Below are 20360 nucleotides of genomic sequence, written 5' to 3'. Positions count from 1 at the left end.
TTAACGCGTCCTCGATGCGGCGGGCTTGAGTTTGACAATAATGTTTGGTCTGCGGGCCTGCGGCATTTGTGTCACTTGGTTCAACAGTGGCCTAGCAAGCACCACCGCTCCTTACTTACTACAAGGAAGGAGAGCCTTTAGTAAGTTAGGCGTACGTACCTATCCAATTCAATTCAATCCCGTCTTCTTGAAGGAGACGGAGGGAGCTTTCATTCCATGCATGCACCCCTTGCATTCTCATAATTATGTTTTTCTGTCTAATTTTATCATGCTTTATCGTCTTTGAGACGAGGAAAACTTCCTTATTTTCGTTTCATTGTTTATGTCTATCCCTCTTTTTCTATTCGGGACATTTGGTCCAACATCTTGTCAAAAAATTGCTAGTGGGATGATGACCACATTCACTTGTCATGCTATAGATTCGTCCATGGAGAGGTTGTCTAGCATCATCATTAGCATTTTACTTTAGCGTTAATTAAACGCTGAAAATTCAGTCACACTATTTCTTCAACCCTAGAATGTCATCATCTTACGAATGATGTTATATATTAATCCTGGCAAATGTCATAGAGTCGAGACTTACTGATACACGTGGATTTCACATTCACATGCATGAGAGTAGGGGTGGGCATCAATCCGGCTGAACCGATGAAACCCATCGAATCAAACCATAATTATCGGTTTGGTTTGGTTTTGACCAAGAAAAAGTCAAACGATTTAAAAATCAAACCGGATCGTTTACGGTTTGGTTTGGTTTGGTTTTGAGCTTTTGTAAACCGACTTAAACCAAACAGGACCATTTGTGTTATATTTATTTATTTATATTTTATTTTACATGTATAATACTCTAATTAGTTAATTACTACATATGAATATTTAAATTGCGCAATATTAGTTAGTGAAATATGAAGTTTTATGATATTTTGAGCTTTAGGATGGTTTCATACTCTAAAAAATGATTTATGTATGAAGCAAGTTGAGAATTTGTTGGTTAAAGTTGGGCTAACAATGTTGAAAAAATGCAAAAAGAAAGAGAATTGGGCTTAGGCCCAAACCGGCTGAACCAAACTGAACTAAACCATCTTAAATTGATTTGGTTTGGTTCGGTTTCCTTTATAACTTTTATTTAAACCGAACCAAACCAAACAAAACCGTCATATTGTAATTGATTCGGTCGTAATTTTGAGGTGAAACCGATTCAATCCGAACCGTGCCCACCCCTACATGAGAGATGTCGATCAACTCTATGGTTTATTTTTTCTTCCTCATTTTCTCACTTTAAAATTATCTTTTATGTTTGAAATTTTAAACAGAATTTATGGCTTCTGGAACAACAACATCGGCCACCGGGGGCAGAGCAGACAGCAAAATAACTGATACAAGTAGCGCAAATTGTGTTAATTAAAAATTATTATCTGTTGTAAAGTATAAAGTAGTGGAGCCCACTTACTATTTGTTCGTAGACTTTGGTGCATGAGTTTATTGCACATTCACGGGTGTCATTCACCTTTGCCTATAAAAGGCTTCTCTCTTATGCAAATGAGCAACACTACGATTAGAGATAGAAGAGAAGAGAAAAGAGGAAAGAAAGAAGGGAAAAGAGAAAAGAAGAGAAAGGGAAACGGAAAGAAACAAAGAGAGGAAAGAGAAGAGAGGAAAGAGAGAAGAGGAAAGAGAGAAGAGGAAAGAGACAAGAGGAAGAGAAGGAAGAAAGAGGAAAGAGAGAGCAGAGAGAAATTCTCCTAGAGAGAAAATTCAGTGAGCACACATATTGTAAACACTAAAAGTTGTAGCCATATTATTTTATATAGTGAAAAATTACTGCTGCTGCTCTCCGAGGACGTAGGCATAGCCGAACCTCGTTAAATGCTGTGTCTCATCTACTTTACGTGTAGCTCAATATTCGTACATATTCCAGGTTATTTTTATAACATTATCTTCATTTTTAATTCTTCTCTTTTTTTGGGTAAGCAGAGAATCATAATTTATCGTTTTCTACCCAATGACAACACTTTATTTGTGTCCAGTGCCGTTTCAAGGAAAAAAGTTAATTTCGTTTTAAAAATCGTCCGTGTTGCTTACTTGTCATTGTTTAATTGGCCAATTATAATTTTAAATGATTTTCAATGAATAAATTGATAGGTCCCATGACGTTTATGTGAAGGGGCCGGGCCTTCACCCTTTGTACGTAACAATCTAGAAGAAAACAGGGGGGGACCGGCTCCTTTAATTTGCTTTTGTTTTTCTTAAAGTTGTAGGGAAGATTGGCTAGTCTCACTACACCATCAGCGACACAGTAAATTTACAATCTCAAACTAGAAGGACTTACACGTAATATCTAACTGCTAACTACTACATATATTGATTTATGTAAGTAACAAATCGCATACCAACAAGAATTATTGACAATAGAACTTGAACACTAATAAAACTACATGGTGAAAAGACCTTTAATTTGCTTCTTTTTTTTTCATTTACGAAAGCCCCCTTTTTTTATATGTGACATAATAATATATTTACTTTTATTAATATTATGTTTAGTATTGTTAAAGAAATTAATAGAGAGGACCTTTCAGATACGAATGTGGGATTTGATTGGTCAAATAAAAAAGACCATTTCTACTCTACTTTCCAAATCTTTTTCTTCACATATAAGATATATTAGGGATGAAGCAACCTCAAATGCAGTTATAACTACTTTTAACCTCTTGAACTACATATCTTTTTACTTTTAAAATTACTTATTATATTTAACTTATGTTTTCTTGTGATAATATTTGTATTGATCATAAAAAGATTTTTTAAAAAAAAAATTCTACAAATAGTTGTCATATTGTGATTAACTTTCCCAAAAATTATTAATAATTTTATACTTTAATTATTATGTGGATTTTTTTTTAATACAAGTGATAGTTTACACGCTATCAAGGTGCCATGGATGTTTGAATCTGAGACCACTATTCTACAAGTCAAGACTTTTTTCCATTGGACTAGACTCTGTTGGCAATTATAATGCGAATTTGATTGAATGGCCATTGGGTTTTAGAAATTAAGAAACGTGAATTACACATATTTTAGTAGCGTTTATTTAACGATGATAGCAACGAAATATAAAATCACTTTCAAAAGTCACTAATGATAAAATGTTGGTGTATATTGTCCAATAATAATTGGAAAAAAAACATTATTAATAAATACGGCAAAATGTGTCTGCAGATAATTAGTATAAAAAGGTGAAAAATGACTAAAGAAATTCACAATTTCACAATATAAATATAGTTAAATATACTGTATTCAATTTAATTGTCATATTAATGGAATATACAGCTACATAGGATATTTTTATTTAGATGTCACATATGGATGGATGATCATCTACTCCATTTACCAAATTAAATATCCAGATGAAAAAGTATCTTATATTCCTCCTAATCTATATTTGCCAAATTATTATCCAAGAAGAATCTATATTTATCAGAAAAAGGTGCCGGAAAATAGAAAAAGAAAATAAAAAGGAGTGCCAAAACGAAGCTCACGCGCGCATGAAGAAGTGGAAATTGCCACTTGAGGTACAAGGTGTGTAAATACTTGGATTTGTCTATAAATGCAGGATGAAGGGCGCTCCCACCCCATCCTCCTGTCCAACGCTCGCTCTCCTTCCTCTCCATTTGTCTCATCTCTCTCAGTCTCTCTGTTAAAAATCGCCATTGAAGTTCGTTGCAAGTTCTCACAGATTCCCAAAAAAGAAGAGAAAAGAAAAGCTCCGTGGAAGTTCTCGAAGGTTCGAAACAATCGCTGGGCCGATCTTCCACATATTTCTTCACGGTATGTCTATCAAAATTTTCAATACTTTCTTGGTAGACTTCTTCTTGAATTTCACCCCTTTTGCTTTGTGTAGCTTAGACAATTTGCGGGGGGACGTTGAAATTCATGTGGAATTTGTGGGTTTTGGTTTTTTGGAAGATGTTTGTGCTTTGATTTGTAAGCCACAGATCTAGCTTCTTTCTGCTTGCGATTTATCACTATTTGGATTTCGGGCTTGGGAAGTCTTTTGGGGAAAGAGAAAGGGAAATGTTCAGAAAGTTTGATTCTTTGGGAAACAATTCAAGCATTTGCCTTCATCCCAGATAATTTTCTCGTGAACACAGCAAAGGGGTCATTTTAGTTCATTTATTTTGTGTTTGTGGGGATGTGGAAATGTGGCAGAGGATTTACATTCATTTAACACTAAATTCTAAGCCAAGAGATGTGCGGTTATAGGGCGTTTCTGTGAATCAATCCCCTTTTAATTTATGACCGTTTCTTGAGAAATGATTTCTAGGTGCATATTCAGCTTGGTGAAGCTTAGTTTTTAGCAGTATAGGGACTTGTAGGTATTTATTTTCGTTTTCTTTGGGGTTATGTTAGTGTTTGTCTATATACTGAATCATGGTTGAATTGTTCTCCCACAACTTGAAGATGGTAGTGAGATGTATAGGCTCGGATGAGGCTACCCAACTAATCGTTATATGTATTATAAAGAGGAAGAGTGAACCCCTCATTTCAGATCTGGGTTTAAAAGAACAAGCCAAAATATATTACTTTTTATTTTGTGCTTGATGGAGATTTAGTTCAGTTTCTCTTTTTTGGGGTGGAGAGTGAATAAGAACCGATTTGGGTTCGCCTATCTGTTGCTCTCCTTCATACTGTTTCTTCTATATTAGGCATTGGTTTTTATTTTGCCTGTTCAATGATAGTTTAGATTGGTCTATGTCCTTCATTGTGCTACCTTGAAGTGGAGGAATTGTTGGTGCCAATGGTTTTGTTGGTTGTCAAACCGGAGAGACGCAATTCTGTGTTAGGTAGAAGAATTGCGAGTGTGAATTTGGTTGAGAGAGAGAGCTGCATATTAAGCAGCCGTTGTTGGGTAAAGCTGTCTTCATCTGATTCCATGCTATGGCGATTGCTTTTGTGGTTTAGACTTTAATGTTGGTTCCAAGTCACCAGTGACCATAGAAGGATGTAGTGAACTACAATGTAGATCTACCTTCAAAATACTATAAGGTGGAACAGCATTCTAGCATTATTTAACTGGTGCAGAATTTTTGGATCACATGGATTTCTAAAGTGAAACTTTTGTTCCATTTGTGATTTAATTTTCAATGGTATCTCTTATGCCTGCCTGTATGAATTGATTGAAATTAATTAATAAGAAGCAAAAATCCAAATTGGTAGGAAACTACCGCCTAGGTGCTATGAGTGGGTGCTATCTGTAATACTGCTGTGTCTTACTATGTTTGATGTAAATGCATGAATACTTTACAATATACTGTAGAATCCCCTAAGCCACTTTGTTTTACCCGTGAATATCTTGTTCTTTTAAATTTTAATCTAATAACTATTTGATTTATATTTTTGGGGTTCAGAGTTCCATATTTGTTTGGAATTTGGAACTGACAAATCAATCCATGACTTAGTTATGATGGTCCACAGGATTCAGGAAACTCATGGTAATAAACTGGTTTTCATTTGTGTTATCTTTTGCAGTACTGGTGGAAGAACGAAATTGGAAGAACAGAAAAAATGGCCTTGCAACAATACTTTGCACATGAATGTAAATCCATCCCGGGAACAGCAACAGATTCAGAAAATTCCAAAGCTGGCTTTGACTGCAACATCTGCTTAGAGTTTGCACATGAGCCAGTGGTCACCTTCTGCGGCCATCTATATTGCTGGCCTTGCATCTACAAATGGCTTCACGTCCAGAGTGCCTCCCTTGCCTCCGACGAGTGCCCTCAATGCCCTGTTTGCAAGGCTGATATATCACACACCACCATGGTCCCCCTTTATGGCCGGGGCCAAACATCTCCTGAAACTGAGCTTGAAGTAAAGGCACCCAACAGGGGAATGGCAATACCACCCAGGCCATCAGCATGTGATACACAAGCTCTTATATCTAACACATCTCCTACCGGTCAGCAACTTCCATATCGTAACCCTTATCAGAACCAACAACATAGCCCTCCTCATCCATATGGTAGTTTTGGGGAACATTCTTCTGCACCGCTGCTTAACCTTGGAAGCACTACAATGGCAGGTATCCACCAGCATCCGGCGGTTGGGGTGTTTGGGGAAATGGTCTATGCAAGGGTGTTTGGAAACTCAGAGAGCTTATATGCATACCCAAATTCGTATCACTTAACGGGAAGTAGTAGTCCGAGGCTGAGAAGGCAGGAGATGCAGGCAGACAAGTCACTAAACAGAATTTCAATTTTCCTCTTTTGTTGCTTGCTTTTGTGCCTTCTTGTTTTCTGAAGGTAGAGTTTAGGTCATTCTCCCTCTGCCATTTTGTATACTGTATAAAAAGGTTTGAACGCTTGTCAACATAAATGTAGTAGATGAAATGAGATGTGCAATATATGAGGTAATGCTAGAGATTTTATCAAGAGTCAGTCACATTTTCATTTTTCTTAAATTAAACCCTCCCCTCAATCCTATCCAAGATTGATTTGCTGAAAAAAAAAAAGAAAAAAAAAAGGGAGTATAATTTGCCACAAATTTTCTTGAATTAGACAATATTTTTTGCCAAATAGTTACCATTGCAGCAATTAGGTAAAGCTAAAGGTAAGGTAGGGTGTTGTTTGTCTACATGAGATTATTTTTTCTACATAATCAACTTGGCAAGGTTGACCTTAAAAAGAAGAAGTTGGCAAAAAATTAAATTGGGTCAGTATTTATTTACTGAAAAAGCCAAGTCGAAGTGGTTCTAGCTAAACCAACTGGGTCCATATAGCCGACAATCATTTAACGGAGGGTCTATTTTAAACCAACTGGGTCACACGCAGGCTCACTCCACTCACTGCTGCAAGTCCTATCCCACTTGTAACTGGAGGCCAAGAAAAATGAGATTTTATCATAGGCTTGAATAGAAAATACATAAAAACAGAAACCATAGTTTACCCAACAAATGGTTTAAATTAAATACTTGAGGGCTAGATGCACGGGCTTATTGCTCAATTTTTAAGAATATTTGTTACTTCTGTATTTGAAATCTGTGCTCAAATACTCCCTTTCCAATATCACTTGTTAAACTTAGCAAATAGCAAAGATCAAAATTTTTTTGTGTGGGGTTTCTTCATCAAACAAATTGGGAGAGAGTGGGAGGTGGGTGGAGCCAGAAAGGAGAATTCAACAGGAAAGATAGGGGAAAATATGGATGCCTCATGATCTAAAGTGATTCCATCAAAGCCAATGGGTTCCCGCCACAGTGATGGTGGATTCCATTTACCCCCTATGATATCCAAGATTCAACTCTAGTGGGATTTCTTTCCTCCAATATAACCACAATCTCACCTCACAAAGTTGGTAGGAGGAGCCAAGAAGAGATGGTCACAAAAGTCTTGAACAATTGATTCACCAATATACTTACCAATCCAACTTCTCATTCAAGTGTACTAAGCAAAAACAACATTTTTAATATTCCCAAATCCTAATCAAAAGCTGTTGGCCAAACTATTGAATTTCCTCTGTTTTGCATTATTAACCAAAAAAGTCCATATGAAAACAATTGTGATATTGTAACAAGGCAACAAATTTGAAAATGTAAATAATTGTTCAATCAACCCATAACATTGGATCCAAAGAAAACGAAGTGATTGGTGAGACACACTGATATGTGCGTCGTCAATCGGCAACCCCAAATAATGCGTTGGAGATAATGTTGTTGGTATGCGTCATCAATTTGGCCACCCAACTTCAACGGGCAGTGATGAATCTTCTTCCCTCGGTATAAAATTATACTCACTATCAAACCAAAAAATCCAATCAAAACGACAGGTCGACCTTGCTTTTTGACTTGGGTTGTCATCTTTTACTTTATGCCATATTTGTGGGGTAGCTGCCATGTGTTTAGTCACAATTTATTTTGATCAAATTATTTGTGCCAAAAAGACATGTGCTTATTATGTCCACTTATTAATGTCGTTTAACATTCAATGATGATAAATAAATTAACATATATTTCTAAACGACATAAATAAATAAATATAGTGGAAGTGGAGTGTTTATGATTAATACTTTAAACTTTTTTGGTATAGAAATTGATTGCTCTTGAGGAGAAAGTTGGTGTTTTATTATAAAAATAATAATATAAATAATAGTGTAAATTACAAGGGGATGAAAATTTATCACACATATTCTCACGGTGCTATAGGAGTTTGAACATAAAACTACTAGTCTATAAATTAAGACTAGGCTTAGTGTCCATTGACGAATGGACCCCTCATGTGGACCTTCATATTAGCTACATGATCATTTCGTTGAACTTAAGTGAAATTACTATTTAAATGAATCATGTGACTAATATAGAGGTCCACGTCTATGATCTATATATGTTACTCAATGATGTATGGGCCTCACTCCTTGTTTTCTTTTTTCTTTTTGGACAAGGCCCTCATTCTAATAAGAAATAGTTTTAATTAATTCTTGATACAATTACGAGTATCAAGGCCAACCCAAGAAATAGGCAACATAGTCATGGCCCATCGTGATCCTTTGTTTGAAATTTTGGGCCGACTAAAGCAACCCAAACCACCCAAACCTAAACCCAACCCAAGCAAAGTCCACATACGAAAAAAAGGTTAGATTTTTCTTTTTCAGTCTCTGATATTTTAGAACTTGGACTCAATACCCAAATATTCCTAGTGAACTTGTGGATCAAATCAAAGCCTCCTACTTTGGAAGGGTAGGTTTTTTAATATATTTTTCTTCTGTTTTTGGATTATTATGATACCTTTTTCGTTTTTGAATGAAACTTATTTAAAAATAAAAAATAGAAGTGTGTGCCAAAACAATAACATCTTCACACATCACACGGAAGATGTTAATGCAGTCTTGCAGACACAAGAAACTTATGCCAGACCCTTCCAAAGTTGAGTCAGAGTTCGCGGCCCCTTTGATCATCTTTTCATTTGTCGAATCCGTTGTCGGGGTGTACCTTTTGGATGACTGATGACTAAACAATCATTCAATGCACCCAAACCCTACATTTGTACCAAGAAAGGATTCTTTTCTAATACCCCACTACCTGAGCTTTTATTGGAAAATAACATTATGCCCCTTATCTAATCCCATTTTCAACTATAGTCTACTAATTTTAAAAACAATATGTTGTTAGTCTGGTCAAATAATAGATTTTTTTTGTACTTTTCCATTCATCAGAAATTAAAAACTACACGTGTCATTGTCCATTGGGAAAATAATGCAATTTCTATGCCTCCGTCTGCTCTTGATGCATCTTCCAATCACAATAGATAATACCATATACAAATGTGTATGTTGCTAATTGGGGAATTTGGGAAAGTTGCATTGCATGCATTCAAAGGAAACATAAAGAAATAGCGGCCCACCTTCCACGGTATTAGCTAGTAGTTTCCAAAACCTACATACAGTTTGGTTGTGATATAAATAAGACCATGTAGCAAAATATTGAGGAACCCTTTGGAAGCCCATACATTTTCAGAAAAAAAAAAAAAAAAAAACACAAAAACCAGCAATTTATGGCGGCTACAACTTCTTCAGGCCAATCTCCGAGGACAAGAAGCCCTGCCCCTTTCTTGTCCAAGACATATGATTTGCTAGAAGAAGGTGCAGCAGAGGAAGGAGATAGTGGAAAGAAGATTGTGTCTTGGAATGCAGAGGGCTCTGGATTTGTAGTTTGGTCTCCTGCTGAGTTCTCAGAGCTCTTGCTGCCTAAATATTTCAAGCACAATAATTTCTCCAGCTTCATCCGCCAGCTTAATACTTATGTAAGTCATCGTCTTTTCCTTGTTATTCAACAATTGTCTTCTATGAGATTCGCGCTAGGCCCCTCTTTCTTTTACTAATCTTTGATCAAGTCTTTCTGATTACTCAGAATGCTTTTTGGTTATTTTTGATCAGTTTCTCAAGAACCCAGTATTTCATATGTGAATCATAAATATTTTGAGTGATGGGTTTTCTTTCTTTTCTTGTGTGTACCTCACCATGTACACAGCAGTCAAACTAAGCTAACAGAAAATATAATAATCTGGAGAAAGTCAAAACATTTGAAAGTTGTAATTGGTCAAAATAATCACGCTCCGCAGACTGATTTATAGTATCATACAGCATCACAGCTCCTTCATCTATAAACAGTAACATAAAAAAAGCGTGCACCTCTCTCTGCCATATCCTGTTTTTACTGTTTTCCTTTGTCTGCTTATTTTACCTAACCAATAATGTACTTGATATCTTAATGATTTTCAATCATTTATGTTCCTGTCAATGTGCATCCGTGTGTGTATTTTAAATACAGGACAGTCTAATTAGGAAGCATTAGCAACAATGGTCAAATTTGGTTTTGGAATAAACAATTCTATGCACCTTCGAAACAACGTTTGTCTGATGCTAAATGTCCAAAAACAAAGTTGTTGTCTCAATTCATGCATAATTAATTGGAGAGTTTGGCTGGTTTTTTGATTTATGAATCTGACCCTTGAAGCCAAAAGCAGGGGTTCAAGAAAACATCACCAAGACAATGGGAATTTAAGCATGAAAGGTTCCAGAAAGGCTGTAGGCATATGCTGGTGGAGATCACAAGGAAGAAATGTGAGCCAAGTGCATTTCCAGTGTATCTAAAGGCTTCAGAAGAGAGTGGTAGCAGCAACACAGCTGTGGCTGCAGCAGAGGAAAATAATTGTTTGCTGTTAATGGAGGAGAACAAGAACCTCAGGAAACAGAAACTGGAGCTGCAGATGCAAATATCTCAGTTTAAAGCCTTAGAAATGAAGCTGTTGGATTGCCTAGCGCAGAACATGGAAGATCATCAGAAGAATAAAGTTCGATGCTGATGAAACAAATTAATAATAGGAGTTAATTTTGGTATTTTTGGTACGAGTGTTTGTATCAAGGTCCAGGAATTCAAGCATATTTGATCATTGATGCTGCTGCTGCTTGTCCAGAATTATACAGAAATTTTGAGATCAAAGGGTTTAGGAAAATAACTATATCAAGCTAATCAGAATCCACACACAACTTTCATTTTGGTAATTAGGTCAATCACGTTCTTCATGTAGGTCTACCTATTCTTGGTTTTAGGATCCATCCAAGATGGATGGATAGAAAACAAATGGAAATACTTGACAAACCAAGGCAGTTGGTTCAAATTTTTAATTCGAATTATTCGAACTTTCTACCTGTGATTGTCTACAACTATTATTCAATGAGTAATGCTAGAGACACCAATTTTTTTGTACCAGTAGATATAACATTGTTTTCATTCTGAACTTCCTCCGAACTTTATTTACTCACATAAGTTGGAGTCTAAAATTAGTGTAATAAGTTGTTATCACTACTAATTTTCATTTATTTATAACAAACGACTTCATGAGCGGAATTCTGTTTGGTAGGATGTGAGAGGCGGATCAATCAACAATGCATTAGGCCAGTTGTCCGTCTCTCACATCCCTCTACAAAACAGCTCCATGAGCCCAAGTCTAAAACTTCTCACCGAGCCCAGGCCTAACTAGCCTCAACCCAAAGCCCAATTTCTGAAACATTTTGCTCTCTTCGCTTCATTTGTCTTTGTTTACGAAAAGGTCCTTCGGTTTCCTCTCTGATTCTTCTTCTCTCCCAGCTCTCAGCTCCAAACTCTAAACCCCAACTCATGGACCCGAAGCTCTTCGCCAAAACCCTAATCCGAAGTGCGATGACGAGCAGGTCCTACTACACGAGCAGGACCAAGAAGCCGACCCTCTACACCAAAATCAGTCCGCTTGGAAATCCCAGCTTAAACGTGGTTCCAGAACTCGACGACTGGGTGTACAAGGGCCACAAGGTCCGTGTCGCCGAGCTTCAGCGCATCATTCACGACCTTCGCAAGCGCAAGCGCTTCTCCCAAGCCCTCCAGGTTTCGATTTTTTTCTCTTTCCCCTGTTTGGTAGCTCAGAAAATGTGGGTGTGGGAGAGAAAAAGTCAACTTAAATTTAGTTATTAAAAAAAGAAGAAGAGAGAGAGTGAGGTAAATGATTGTGTTTTTGTATGTCCAATAAATTGGAAATTCTTTTGCTTTTGTAATAATACTTTATAGGGTGCAGATTTCTGAGTGGATGAAGCAAAAGGGCATATGCATCTTCTCGCCGGTTGAACATGCTGTGCAGCTGGATTTGATTGGCAAGGTTCGCGGGCTTGTTTCCGCGGAAGAATATTTCAACAATTTAAGGGAGGAAGATAAGAACTTGAAGACGTATGGTGCTCTTTTGAATTGCTATGTCCGGCAGCTCCAAACGGACAAGTCCCTCGCTCATTTGCGCAAAATGAAGGAGATGGGATTTGCTTCCTCGCCTCTGACTTACAATGACATCATGTGTTTGTATACGAATGTTGGCGAGCACGAGAAGGTTCCCGGTGTGCTCACTGAGATGAAGGAGAACAATGTCCCTCCCGACAACTTCAGTTATCGAATCTGCATCAATTCGTACGGCGTGAGGTCTGATCTTGAAGGAATGGAAAAGGTTTTGGAAGAGATGGAGAGCCAGCCTCACATTGTCATGGACTGGAATACTTATGCTGTTGTAGCCAATTTCTATATAAAAGAAGGCCAAACCCATAAGGCAATTAATGCCCTAAAGAAGTCGGAAGAGAGGCTGGATAACAAAGATGGGCTTGGCCACAATCATTTGATTTCACTCTATGCCAGTATGGGGAACAAGGATGAAGTTTTGAGATTATGGGGTCTTGAGAAGAGTGCTTGTAAGAGATGCATAAACAGGGATTATATCGGCCTGTTGATATCTCTGGTGAGGCTTGGGGAGCTCGATGAAGCTGAGAAGGTAGTGAAGGAGTGGGAATTGTCCGGAAACTGTTATGATTTTCGGGTGCCACAGACTGTTATTATAGGGTACACAGTAAAGGGATTGTATGAGAGAGCAGAAGCAATGCTTGGAGACTTAATGGAGAAGGGGAAAGCAACCACCCCTAAAAGTTGGGAAATAGTGGCGGCCGGATATGTGAATAAGGGCGAGACGGAAAAAGCTTTTCAGTGCATGAAGGCTGCTCTCTGTCTGTCCGCAGAGAAAGGATGGAAGCCTAACCTTAGAGTGAGCACGACCATATTGAGTTGGCTGGGTGATAAAGGCAGTGTTGAAGATGCGGAAGCTTTTGTTGGGTTACTGAGGAATGTAATCCCAGTGAACAAGCAGATGTATCATGCCTTGTTGAAGGCATATATGAGAGGTGGTAAAGAAGTAAATAGTGTTTTGGACCGTATGAAAGCTGATAAAGTAGAAGATGATGACATAGAGACAAAGAAAGTCCTTGCCATGAGGGAAAACTAGTTTTGATAACACAATTTATTCTTGTTCTTTCAATTTAACCCTCATAAGATTAAAGTATTTCGATTATTTTATTGGTTGAAAAGAAATAGTAATATCGAAGCATGTCATTCAAGCTGGTGCAATCACACAACAATTGAACTATGCAGCAATATGGCTGTCAGAATATAATTGATGCATTCTAAGTTCCAAGTTCCAAGTGGAAAATGTGAGACATGCAACTTTCATTTCTCTATGGGTTAATGGCAACATACGACTACTAGATACTAAAACCAAGCAAGAACTGCAAAACTTCATGATCCCGCTTAGAATTGATAACTAATCCCAAGCCTGCAATCATTGATTACACAACAAAACATACGAAAGGTTATAACAAGAAGGCATCTAAAGCAAACTTTGGAATGTGTATAATGCCAGCAGACACTTCACATCAGAATACAAATTCAACTCTTGTCTGGGATTATTTGATAAAACTAGGCTATGTTTCACTCTGTCAGGGTAGATTTAAGCTCTCCATTGTTTTTCAGCTCCATTACGATATCGCAACCTCCTATCAGCTCACCTTTGTAATAAAGCTGAGGAAAGGTTGGCCAGTTCGAGAAGACTTTAAGCCCCTGCCTCACATCCTCATCACTTAAAATATCAAAGGAACCAAAACTCACACCCTCTTCTCTAAGGGCATTGATGACTTTGGAACTAAAACCACATCTGGGAGCATCTGGTGTACCCTTGATGAAGACCATCACTGGTGAAGAAGTAATCAATTTCCTTAAACGATCTTCAAGAGTATCTTTCGGAACAATCCCTTTCTCTGCCAAAACCTTCTTAAGTTCCCCACTCTTTTGCATCTCCAATACAATATCTGACCCACCAATTAGTTCACCTTTAATGTATAGTTGAGGATAGCTGGACCAGTTTGAATAAACTTTGAGCCCTTGACGGACTTCTTCGTCAGAGAGAATATCAAAACTCTCAAATTCCACCTTTTCTTGCACAAGGATATCAACCACCTTCCGGCTAAAACCACACTTGGGTTCATCTGGTTTTCCCTTCATAAACAGCATAACAGGGCTTGAATGAATCAGGCTTTCGAGTTGGGAGGTTAGAGTTTCACTCAAACCAGTAGATGCTGAGATTCCGCCCTTTCCACTTCCAGCTTCAGTTACTTTTGCCCCAGCAGAATCAGTAGTATCAATTCCATGGTCTCTGAAAACTTCCTCTAATTCACCACTCTCATGCATCGAAATTGCTATGTCACAGCCACCAAGAAGCTCCCCTTTGCAGTAAAGCTGTGGAAATGTTGGCCAGTTAGAATACTTCTTTAACCCCTCTCTGACTTCATTGTCCAAAAGAATATCAAAACTTCCAAATTTGACTTTCTCCTCCTTCAAAATGTCAACAACTTTTTGGCTAAATCCACATTTGGGCTCCTCAGGGCTTCCTTTCATGAAAAGCATGACCGGATTAGACTCAATCAGCTGTTGCAGCCGCCTTTTCAAAGCATCAGCAGGGCCATTTTGTACTTGAATCTGCACCTGGGAAGATCCATTTTCTTTTGCCAACGCTTGGACTGTTTCAAGTATAGTAGGTCCAGCAGCCATCCCAAGGCTTGCGGGAGCAGCAGGTTCTCCAGGCCTAATGGACCCAGCAATCCTAGCGACCTTATTGGCCAAACTAGATGGATCTGCACCTTCTAATGTATATGCGACCTTTCCATCCTGACAAAAGAAAAAGCACAAACAGAAAAGGATGAAGAGAAGAAAAAGATACAGAACAATAGGATGTTCGCACCATAGTCCATGGATAGTCATTCGAATGATACAGGTTTATAACATAAGTTTTAATATCTGATGTTCACATCATAGTCCAGGCCATTGTCCTCAGATCCTAGTCCTTCTCCAGTCGCTCAAACAAACAGATGATCCTATTGAACATCTACCACCCACTCTCACATTTTGAGTTTGGCATCATAATCTGAGCCTATTAATACTTAAATACCATTATAAACAATCATACTGCCACTATTATCATATACTTAGCAACAACAGCAAACCCCAAAATGCAATTTGAAACCACCAGCCACAGAAAATAACTAGCCAATAGCAGCAACATACTGAAAGTGTGATGCAAACTAAATACCTCACATCCACAGAACCTGATTATTTAATTGCAGAACTTTGTTACTGCATTTAAAAGGTGAAAACAATATATCCTCACATCATCCAACCTAACTATGATTACTCAAAATCAGCCAGCATCACATGAAAAAAGAGACATGTACAGACTACCCAATAAGCATACCTTCACAAAGGCAAAGTAGGGCACAGCAGAAACCGAATAAGCCTCAGATATCTCAGGCTGTTCTTCAGCTTCAACCTACAATATTTATCAGCAATTGGAGATTAAAATTAAAATACCAAAACACACACACACACAAAACACCAGAAAAAAACCCAGTTAGAGATGAGAAGAATACGTACCCTTAAGAAATGGGCATGAGGGAAATCAGTAGAGAGGTGGGCAAAGACCTCGTCCATGTGCTTCGAAGCCTCACACCACGAGGCCCAGAAGTGCAGAATAACGGGTGCACCACTGTGAACCGCGCTATCAAGCTCCTTCTTCGATTGCACATCTTTCACAGAGCCACCCATCGATAACGGAGTCTTGTAAATTCGAAACCCACAAACCAGAACAAAGAGAGAGACAGAGAAAGAAAGAGGCAAAGACCCTTTTGAAGCTTATATCAGAGAATGGCCATAGAAAGACCTAGAAGACGGAGTGGGCGTATTCTTTCAGCTGACGAATTATGGAGGGTCTACGATAGATGGGCATATCATCTCTCACCGTCGATTTCTTTCTGCGAATCATGGAGAGTCCTATCCCAATCCCACGATATTGATTGGTGAATTAAAGTTGGGATTATGGGAATTTTAGTCTTTTGGGCCTGATAGTTGCCTCAACTGGGATTAGGGCACCTAAGACAGGTGGGCCTGATTTTTATGAATTGCATCTTCAAGGCAAATAAAATTTGGGATTGAGAATTAGGGAGGTAAAGTGCCCATTGTTGTGACAAACAAATGCTTCCCGGATGAAAAATATAAACCATTTATTAGGTGAATTAATTCGTATGTAGTCTCACAGTCTAACAATATATCATATTCATAAAAGAACAGTAGCTGTATGATAATAATATGAAAAGCTCAAACCGAATAAGAGTTGAAAATATATAAAAGATAAATTATCTTGATTTCAAACAAAAAATGCAATATTGTCTTATTTAAAGTCGTTACAGTGCAAATGCCTCAATATCTTTTTTTTATGAGATATTTAGTAATATACCCATTTCTAGCACTAATATTATAAATAAACCCTACACAATTGAATTCCTATAAACAAACCCAAAAAAAACCCAAAAAATGATAGCTGGCCTTATTGAATTTAATATTGATTACTAAATTACTTTGATGCCCTATTGAGTGCTTTGGGTATTTTTATGAGATTTTGGGGTTGGGATTGTTTTAAGAAATTGATGGCAGTTTTGTAATTTATAAGAAGTTAAAAGCTTTTTTGTTATGTTGTAAATGGGCTTTGGGTGTGTTTCTAAAGTCCATTTTATGTAGGGTATTTTTATAATTTGAGCCCCCATATTGGGTATAATAGTGAATCTCCCTTTTTTTCTTTCAAAATTAAAATCACATTTCGTAATTTCTAATTTCTAACCAACAATTTGATTGTTGATCATTCATAAATTAATTATTTTAATTCTGTGAGTTGATTTCACGGTCTCTGGAAGCTTCCTCTTATTCACGAAAACCACACTTTAAAGTTCGTATGTGACGCAAACCACGAGCCTTCCCTTCTATGTAAAGCTGCGGTAATGTTGGCCAGTTGGAATACTTCTGTATCCCCTCCATGACTTCATTGTCTGAAAGAACATCGAAACTTGCAAATTTGATCTTCTCTTCCTTCAACATGTCAATGGCCAATTTGCTCAATTTACATTTGGGCTCCTCAGGGGTTCCTTTCGTGAAAAGCATGACTGGATAAGAGTCAATCAGTTGCTGCAACCGCCTTTCCAAGTTATCATCAAGGCCATTTTGCACTTGAATTCCTTTTTGACGAATATTTTGCACTTGAACTTGCATCTGCTCGTGAGAAGATCCAGTAGATGCTGGGATTCCACTCTTTCCACTTCCAGCTTCAGTTACCTTTGCCCCAGCGGAATCAGTAGTATCCATTCCATGTTCTCTGGAAACTTCCTCTAATTCAGTTACCTTCGCCCCAGTAGAATCAGCAGCAGTATCAATTCCATGGTCTCTGGGAACTTCCTCTAATTCACCACTACGACGCATTAAACTCTCTGTGTCACACCAACCACGGGGCTTCCCTTTGTAGTAAATCTGCGGTATTATTGGCCAGTTAGAATACCTCTTTATCCCCTCCATGACTTCATTGTCCGTAAGAACATCGAAACTTCCAAATTTGACCTTCTTTCGCTTCAAAATGTCAATGGCAATTCGGCTAACGTTACATTTGGGCTCCTGAGGGCTTCCTTTCATGAAAAGCATGAGTGGATTAGAGTCAATCAGCTGTTGCAGCCGCCTTTTCAAGGCATCATCAAGGCCATTTTGTGCTTGAATTTGCTCTTGCTCCTGGGAAGATCCATTTTCTTTTGCTAACTCTTGGACATTCTCAAGGCTGGGAGGAGGAGGAGGAGGAGAAGGTTCTCTAGGCTTAACTGGCCCAACAACCCTAGCAACTTTATTGGCCAAACCAGATGGATCTGCACCTTCTAATATATCAGCGACCTTTCCCTCCTAACAAAAGAAAGCACACCAATAAAAAATGACCAAGAGAAGAACAAGATACTGAACAATCAGAGAATTGATCCGAGGTTTATAACATAAAGCTACTTTTAATAGATCTGAAATTCACATCATATTCCATGTCATCGTCCTCAGATCCTAGTCATTCTCCAGTCACTCAAACAAAGAAAGTGATCCTACCCACTCTCACATTTTGAGTTTGGCACCATAACCCGAGCCTGTTTGTTAATAATTAAATCTCATTAAAAAGAATCATACTGCCACTGTTATCATCATATACTTACCAACAACAGTAAACCCCAAAACTCAATTTGAAACCACCCCAAGAACTCAATTTCAAACTAAATACCTCATATTCACAGAACCTGATTATTTAAACAGAACACTAACACTTCTGACAAAAAAAAAAAAAACAGAACACCAACACACACACACACAAAACACTAAACCCAGTTAGAGATGGGATGAGAAGAATAAGGTATCAAGCTCCTTGTTGGATTGCACATCCTTCGTTGAGCGACACATTGATAACGGAGTCTTCTAACTTCTAAACCCTAAATGCACAAAAACAAAGACAGGGAAAGAGAAAGAAAAGGCAAAGACTACATATAAAGGCACACGCATAATTTAGGGAAACTTTCAAATACTGAGAAATACCCTTTATTAATTAAACTTATAAAACAAGGTAACTTAGTTAACAAGGAATCAAAATAATAGAAGTTAAATTTGAATTTTAAAAAAACGGAAGAGCTAAACGCAACCTTTTTATTTTTATTTTTTATATAACATATTTAAATTACTTTCTATATTTTCTGGGTGAGGACGCGCAGGATTCCTAGACGTCAGGGTTACGCAGCCCAGTGAAGCCTATATAAGAACCGCCTCTCTTGAAAAACAAAAAGAACGCCATCTCTTTTCTCTCACAAATTGATCCTAAATCCCAAGTGGCATTTTTCTCTTTCGCGCGCACACAGCCATGGACGACGGCCAAGGACATGCAATTCTCAAGGAGTGTTCAATATGTGGGAAGGAGGGTGAACACTGGTCTTTTGAGTGCCCGAAACGCAATAGGAATAATGGTTTTACTTGCGATCCTTATACTGGTTATTTTTCTGTTGAGATCTTCCCTTTGGAAGGGCAGAGAATGGAGATTTAATCGTAATTTAGAGTAAAAGCAAAGGAGAGAATAGTGCTTTTCAAAGTCGTTTTTGTCATAAATGCCATGCATTCTATCATTTTAATATCTACATCGTGAATTGTTTTTATCGTAAATGAATTGCAATTTGCAAGACATAGTCTATTATATTCTTATGCTTGAAGATGTGAGAATCCATCTATTTAGGAAATGTCTGAAGTGGTTTTTATCTCAACATTTTGTTCTTCTCTTATGACTGTATTTTGATTGAAAGACTTGCTAGGCAACTTGGCATGAATGACCATTGTTATGTCACCATCATAGGTTCGAATTAAAATATCGAAGGTAATATTTACCCTAAACCCTAAGGCCCTGTTTGGCATGCCTCACTAAGCCTCACTGGACTGGACTGGGTTAAATAGTCCTTAAAACCTATGTTTGGTAAGGGAAGGGATTAAGTTAAATGAGATTATATAGTCCAATGGGAAAAAAAACGTTGGACTCGCTTGTTTAATATAGCGAGCCCAAAACTGGGTTCGCAAAATAGCGAGGATGCTATTTTGAACACACAGTCCGGCTGAATACCACCTCTACCATCAAACACACGAGCCCGAAACATCAAACATACCACCATCACCACGATGCCACAACCATCAGACCACCACCATCAAACACATAACCAGCCACCACATACCCAATCGAACCATCACCATCACCCAATTAGTCAATCAAACCATCATCACCAGCCACCACATACCCAGTTAAACCACCAGCACTACCCAATCGAACCACCACAACCATTAATTAGTGGAACTAGAAAGAGAGAGAGAGAGAGAGAGAGAGAGAGAGAGAGAGAGAGAGAGAGAGAGAGAGAGAGAGAGAGAGAGAGAGAGAGGGTGAGTTGATGGTTGAATCTGTAGTGGCATGAAGAGAGAGTCAGAAGGAGGGAAGGAAGAAGAAAAGATAAAGGAAAGAATAGGAAGAATGAAACAAAGAAAAACAGAAATGGCATGGGAATGGAAAGAAGAAGAGAGGATGAAGGAAGGAAAAAAAAAAAAAAAAAAAGAAACG

The 20360-nt window shown here is 37.9% G+C and overlaps 5 protein-coding genes across 6 annotated transcripts; 3 read left to right on the top strand and 2 right to left on the bottom strand.

The window, feature by feature from the left end:
- On the top strand, positions 3257–6431 carry LOC18778868 (E3 ubiquitin-protein ligase RMA1H1). Its single transcript, XM_020561920.1, has 2 exons — positions 3257–3825; positions 5527–6431. Exon 2 carries the CDS (start codon positions 5563–5565, stop codon positions 6292–6294), a length of 732 nt encoding a protein of 243 aa, XP_020417509.1. The 5' UTR covers positions 3257–3825; positions 5527–5562; the 3' UTR covers positions 6295–6431.
- LOC18779732 (heat stress transcription factor B-2a) lies at positions 9272–10944 on the top strand. The gene is made up of 2 exons (XM_007212042.2): positions 9272–9785; positions 10509–10944. The coding sequence occupies exons 1-2, from the start codon at positions 9537–9539 to the stop codon at positions 10845–10847; spliced, it is 588 nt and encodes a 195-aa protein (XP_007212104.1). The 5' UTR covers positions 9272–9536; the 3' UTR covers positions 10848–10944.
- LOC18778640 (pentatricopeptide repeat-containing protein At4g21705, mitochondrial) lies at positions 11288–13406 on the top strand. Of its 2 annotated transcripts, none has more exons than XM_007212920.2 (2): positions 11288–11905; positions 12093–13406. In XM_007212920.2, exons 1-2 carry the CDS (start codon positions 11663–11665, stop codon positions 13329–13331), a joined length of 1482 nt encoding a protein of 493 aa, XP_007212982.1. In that variant the 5' UTR covers positions 11288–11662; the 3' UTR covers positions 13332–13406. The 2 variants fall into 2 exon arrangements, with proteins under 2 accessions (XP_007212982.1, XP_020416913.1); XM_020561324.1 differs by lacking the exon at positions 11288–11905 and adding an exon at positions 11912–12016.
- LOC18778785 (monothiol glutaredoxin-S17) lies at positions 13522–16229 on the bottom strand. The gene is made up of 3 exons (XM_007211795.2): positions 15809–16229; positions 15630–15704; positions 13522–15046 (listed from the first exon to the last, which is right to left on the bottom strand). Exons 1-3 carry the CDS (start codon positions 15977–15979, stop codon positions 13814–13816), a joined length of 1479 nt encoding a protein of 492 aa, XP_007211857.1. The 5' UTR covers positions 15980–16229; the 3' UTR covers positions 13522–13813.
- Positions 17011–18928, bottom strand: LOC109949006 (monothiol glutaredoxin-S17-like). Its single transcript, XM_020563181.1, has one exon. The coding sequence runs from the start codon at positions 17894–17896 to the stop codon at positions 17129–17131; it is 768 nt and encodes a 255-aa protein (XP_020418770.1). The 5' UTR covers positions 17897–18928; the 3' UTR covers positions 17011–17128.

This window comes from Prunus persica, chromosome G4 (assembly GCF_000346465.2).
Source record: "Prunus persica cultivar Lovell chromosome G4, Prunus_persica_NCBIv2, whole genome shotgun sequence".
Classification (NCBI taxonomy): Eukaryota; Viridiplantae; Streptophyta; class Magnoliopsida; order Rosales; family Rosaceae; genus Prunus; species Prunus persica.
The sequence above is the reverse complement of the archived record's forward strand: the minus strand, read 5'-3'. Positions and strand labels throughout refer to the sequence as shown.